Here is a 6000-nt window from a genome sequence, read left to right as displayed (position 1 = left end):
AAGTGAGAAGAAATCAGCATGGACTTCATAGTGGGTCTACCTCGAACTTAGTCAGGGTATGATTCAATATGGGTTGTAGTTGACTGGTTGACAAAAGTAGCTCACTTCATTCCAGTCAAAGAATCCTATCGAGGTCCAAAACTAGCTAAGTTATATATGTCCAGGATTGTGTGTCTGCATGGAGTACCCAAGATAATTGTATCTGATCGGGGTAGCCAGTTTACCTCACGGTTCTGGCAACGTCTACATGAATCTATGGATACAAGGTTGAATTTCAGCTAAGCATATCACCCGCAAACTGACGGATAGACAGAAAGAGTGAATCAAATTCTTGATGACATGTTGAGAGTGTGTGCACTGAAGAACGGTAATAATTGGGACAAGAATCTACCATATGCAGAGTTCTCGTACAATAACAGTTATCAAGCTATCCTCAAGATGTCTCCTTTTGAAGCCTTATATGGAAGGAAGTGTAAAACCCCGTTGTTTTGAAACCAAACCAGGAAAAGCTAAGTTTTCAGCCCAAAAGTTCTGAGAGAAGCAGAAAGACAAGTGCAAGAGATCAGAAATAATCTAAAGACTGCTCAATCAAGACAAAAGAGCTATGCAGAAAATCGATGCCGAGTACTGACTTTCGAAGTAGGAGACTTCGTGTATCTCAAAGTATCACCGATCAGAGGTCTACGCAGATTCAAGGTGAAAGGCAAGCATTCACCTAGGTTTATTGGTTAATACAAGATATTGAGAAGACGAGGAGAAGTAGCTTACTAGCTTGAGTTACCACCTCAACTCTCAGGAGTATACGATGTTTTCCATGTGTCACAGCTGAAAAAGTGTCTGAGAGTTCCCGAAGAGCAACTACTAGTAGAAGAACTAGATGTGCGAGAAGATCTCTCCTACTCGGAATATCCAACCAAAATTCTTGAGATATCAGAACAGGTTACCAGAAAATAGGTGAATTTGTATGTGCAAGGTGCAGTGGAAGCATCACTCAGAAGAGGAAGCAATTTGGGAAAGAGAAGATGATCTGAAGACCGAGTTTCCCCATCTCTTCTCTGATCCTTTTGAATCTCAAGGGTGAGATTCAGCCTAAGGGGTAGGTTGATGGCGGCGAGTGAAGGTGGGGAGGAAGCGGCTCGGGTGGTCGCAGACCGGCTAGGCCTAGCGGGCCAGCGCGGGTTGAGGGAGAGGCGACCCACGCGGGTGGAGAAAAGGAGAGAGGGGATGGGAAAGAGATGGGCCGGGAGAAGAATCGGCCGAGAACCCTTTTCCATTTTGAAAAAACCTTTTTCTTTTAAGATTTTGAGCCAAAATCAAAACGGGGTTTGAACGAGAGACTTCTAGCTATCTTTTGCAAACATTTTTCAATCATAAAAGCCTATTGCAATTATGACAACATAAGTGCATTAAGCTTATATATAACTTATGGCAAAATTAATGTAGAAATTAATTTCTTTTATTGAACAAAATTGTAACTTCTATTTAAAATTGTAGCAAAATTTTAAACTATTATAAAAATTTAAAATTTAAGATGTTACATATTACCTTTCTGAATATTAGGCAAACGCGCACCACCACCTGCAGTGGACAAGTGACGTGAGAGATCACTCGCAGTCGCGTATGCGATGCTACGCGATGTATAGCATTTACGCGGCCACTGTCGCCGTCTCTCAACCGGAGTAGAGCTCGCTCCAGGCCCTGTGTACCCAATCTGTTACGACCACGTAATTGCTTGATTGGGGCTCTGCTTAGCCCAGACAATACCTCTACTTCGCGACCGCCGCATCATGTCGATCCAACTGACCAAGTGAGCAGTACCCTGAAATACCGAGCCGGACCTAGGGTGTCGCCTCGTCGCGAGTGGCCACCGTTTCGACGTTGTCGGTGATCTCCAGTGCAGAAACCATCATGGATAAGCCTTTAGCGCCGTCTGCCGCGTCCTGCATGTACTTTCTTCACGACAATGGTGACCGCGTCCATGGCCTCCGAGGCGCGGAGTTGTTGTGGATTTCCAGGAGACGACTTAGCTAATATGTGGATGCGCAAGAAAGTAGCCGGCATCTCTCTTCCTATTGCAATGGAGTATGTAACGCAGTGACAAACACAGCACGTTGGTAGGTAGGCTCCGCACGCCGGGGATCTCCTCCTGACTTAATAAATTTTCATCTCCAGACCGTTTTTTCAGCCCAACATGTCCAAATGCAACCGATTGACCTACTTCTCATTTTCCCGCCGTCCTCCTCCCTAATTATTTTTTTACGTGCAGAACAATTATTTGTATTGCTGGAACATTTTTTTTCTTAAGTTGGAACATTACAAATTTGAAAAAGGAGTATTAATAACTGTCAAAGAGGTGGAAGTGAGTTCTTGGAAGTGAAAGGGGGAATGGAAAAAATGATTAATAATTGTTCCAATGGAGGGATGCATGTTCTAGATATGGAATAAAATTGTTTCATGAGTTGCCAGATCAGCCTGAACTGCATGTAAATTTGTTACAGGTGCGATGGATGACGTTAAACTGAGTGACCAGGCAAAAAAATGGGTGGAGAAGACCCTTAAGGACTCATCAAGAAAGTCATTGAAGATTGTTGGAAAAGAAGCTCATTCTTTAGCCCGGAAACAGAATATGAGAGTGCAGTTGCAGTATGGTAAGTGGGAAGGGTATCGAATTTTGGACTATGCCGTGAGAAATGGACATGAGTTTCTTTTCACCGTTCTGCTTGAAGAATTTCAAACAGAGCCAAATTTTCAGGACTCCTTCAATGGTAGAATTATTTTTCCCTTCCTTATTTTTGTTTTTTTTACTTCTTCATTTTTAAATTTATATTATTTTGATACTAATTATATATGTCATTTTGTAGGCACAACTGCTCTACACCATGCTGCAGCCACGGGCCAGATCAAAATGATTGAGACCCTGGTGAAAAACTATGTGTGGCATCAAGGCTAAAGACCGTGGGGGTTCAACTCCATTGTGCTTTGCTATATCATTTGGTAAGCTTTGTTTTTATTTATTTAGTCCAGTGCATATTCCTTGAACATCTGGACCATCTTCTGTGCCACTTTTAGGTCAACTGTTCTGGTTGATATTGTCTTACCCTGTTACCCAAGCCCTCTTAACATAATATCTCCACCTATATACTTAATGTGTCCTCTTTGTTTTCCATGTTAGCTCAAAATGCCTCACTACGTATGCTATTGAAGTATGGAGCTTCTATTGAAGTGGAGAGCTTTCTTGGTATGCCAATCCACTTGGCTACACACATAGGCAATATTGTCCGCATATTGCACAAAGCAAATCCTGATGTAAGTAATAATTTTTTTACTTTATGTTCAAGTAATGTTTTATAATTTTCTACTCGTTTCTTTTATTCTGCTTGGTTCCTAACCAAGTTCTTCGGATAAATAGGTAGTAAATTCTGAGGTGTATGGATTTTGTACTCCACTTGTTGCCGCGGCATTTTATGATTCAACTGATTGCTTCAAATATCTTGTTGAGGTAATTCAATTTTTTAAACCATTTGTTTATATTATTTGCAACTGCTGATAACGTTTTGTGTATAGTCCGTTATCCTTTTCTTAAAAAATTTACAATTTTGTAGGCTGCTGATATAAATGCGAAACACTTGATGTACAAGGTCATTTGCTACTCTGACTCTGAAGAACGTTCGCTGGAACGCGTTGACATTCTTCTGAAGCGTGAAATGAGCCCGAATTTTTTTGATAAGGTCTCTCCCTTCCTCCCTGTAGCCAAGCCCACCTCTTCCCATGCAAGAGGACTAAACCCTCCAATGCAAAAGTTGGTAGTTCTGGAGAGTAGTCAGTAGTTTTTGTAGTACATTTTGCGGTCATTCCATTCTGGTTCTGGTGGCATTTTGATGTATAAAAGGATGGTAAACATGTAGAGTCTGGTTTGAACTTTGAACATGGCTTTGTGTCAAACTCCATGCCTCTTTATTTTTTTCATTCTTCTGCCTGCTGTGACAAACTGTATTTTCAGTTTCTTATGACACTTACCTTTTAATATAATATAGGATATACTATATGAGGAGCTACTGTTATAAATAAAGCACGACAGGATCGAACACGAGACACGATTTTTACGTGAAAAACCCTTTCGGGAAAAAACCACGGGCGCCAATCGGCGATCTTCACTATATCAGGGATGTGTATAATGCAGGGGATTACAATGAGCATCTTGGCTCTCCTTGCAGCTTACAAGATATATTTATAGGGGTGGACACATACGACTCTAGTCTAATACGGACTGTTCCGAAATATGGGCCGAATGCGTCCCTTGTCTGGTCCAACAAGAATTCGGATCACAATCCAACAAACTCCACCTTGAGACGAATTCCATCTTGTAGCAAATAAAGAATCATCAATAAACTCCCTTCAATAATAAATATCACCGACACCAAAAGTCTCTAGGACTCAAACTGTAACACCAACTAAACTTGAGCATAGCTCAAATTTAGTAGTAGGAACTGGCTTTGTCATCATATCAGCAGGATTATCATGAGTGCTTATCTTGCATATTTTAATATCACCTTGAGCAATGACATCTCGAATATAATGATACCTCACATCAATGTGCTTTGTTCTTTCATGAAACATTTGATCCTTTGTAAGGTAAATAGCACTCTGACTATCACAGAATATATTAATACAAGAATTATCTCCACAAAGCTCAGTATACAAACCTATCAACCAAACAGCTTCTTTGCATGCTTCAGAAATAGCCATATATTCAGCTTCAGTAGTTGATAAAGCAATAGTAGCCTGCAAACATGCTTTCCAACTAACAGCACAACCACCAATGGTGAAAACATAACCTGTGAGAGATCTCCTCTTATCCAAATCACCAGCATAATCTGAGTCAACATAACCAACAAGTCCATCTCCAGATTTTCCAAACTGCAAACAAGCATTAGAACTATCACGCAAATATCTGAAAATCCACTGAACAGCTTTCCAATGCTCTTTGCCAGGATTAGCCATGAATCTACTAACAACACTCAGTGCATGAGATAAATCAGGACGAGAGAGACCATGGCATACATAAGTGAACCAACTGCACTAGAATATGGAACTCTAGACATGTACTCAACATCATAATCTGACTCAGGACATAAAGCTGAAGATAATTTGAAATGAGTAGCTAATGGAGTACTCACTGGTTTTGCATCATGCATATTAAAACGACGAATGACCTTCTCAATATAACCTTGCTGATTAAGATATAACTTGCCAGCTTTCCTGTCTCTAATGATCTCCATGCAAAGAATTTTCTTTGCTGCACCTAAATCCTTCATCTCAAATTCATTACTCAATTGTGATTTTCAATTTGGCTAATTCTAATTTATCCTTTGCAGCAATCAACATATCATCGACATAGAGAAGCAAATAAATAGCTGAACTATTAACAGTCTTCAAATAGACACAGCTATCATAATTAGAACGCTTAAAACCATTAGAGATTTCTTTAATTTACAGACAAAGTCTTCTTTTTCAGGAATAACAAAACCTTCAGGTTGATCCATATAAATATCTTCATCTAACTCCCCATGTAAAAATGCAGTTTTAACATCTAATCGCTCAAGTTCATAATCACGCATAGCAATAATACTGAGTAAAGTGCGAATAGAACTATGCTTCACAACAGGGGAGAAGACGTCATTATAATCAATACCTGGAATCTGGCTATAGCCTTTAGCAACCAATCTTGCTTTATACCTTGCTGCTTCATTAGAAGAAATACCCTCCTTTCTTTTGAAAATCCATTTGCAACGAACAGGCTTCTTCTCTTTTGGCAATTTGACTAAATCCCAAGTACCATTCTTTTCAAGTGACTCCATCTCATCTTACATTGCAATCATCCAATTATTGCAATCAGCAGAAGTAATAGCCTCATTATAATTAGAAGGTTCTGCATTACCTTCAACTTCTTCTGCACAACTCAGAACATAAGCAGCAATATTACACTCTTCAATTAACCTC

General features: G+C 39.9%; 1 protein-coding gene across 1 annotated transcript; it reads left to right on the top strand.

The window, feature by feature from the left end:
* Window positions 1-2464: 2464 nt before the first annotated feature.
* Window positions 2465-4064, top strand: LOC133907241 (uncharacterized). The gene is made up of 6 exons (XM_062349247.1): window positions 2465-2765; window positions 2862-2994; window positions 3173-3306; window positions 3410-3499; window positions 3603-3728; window positions 4035-4064. The coding sequence occupies exons 2-6, from the start codon at window positions 2931-2933 to the stop codon at window positions 4062-4064; spliced, it is 444 nt and encodes a 147-aa protein (XP_062205231.1). The 5' UTR covers window positions 2465-2765; window positions 2862-2930.
* Window positions 4065-6000: the final 1936 nt, after the last annotated feature.

This window comes from Phragmites australis, chromosome 24, assembly GCF_958298935.1.
Source record: "Phragmites australis chromosome 24, lpPhrAust1.1, whole genome shotgun sequence".
NCBI classification, from domain to species: domain Eukaryota; kingdom Viridiplantae; phylum Streptophyta; class Magnoliopsida; order Poales; family Poaceae; genus Phragmites; species Phragmites australis.
Note: the sequence above shows the minus strand (reverse complement) of the source record. Positions and strands in the feature narration are given on the sequence as shown.

Bases quoted from the DNA above. Each gene is read 5' to 3' on its own strand.
- LOC133907241 (XM_062349247.1), top strand. From the start codon at position 2,931: ATGTGTGGCATCAAGGCTAAAGACCGTGGGGGTTCAACTCCATTGTGC. The intron at 3,500-3,602 runs GTAATTCAATTT...ACAATTTTGTAG, and splicing joins GCTTCAAATATCTTGTTGAG to GCTGCTGATATAAATGCGAA. The intron at 3,729-4,034 runs GTCTCTCCCTTC...AATATAATATAG, and splicing joins GCCCGAATTTTTTTGATAAG to GATATACTATATGAGGAGCT.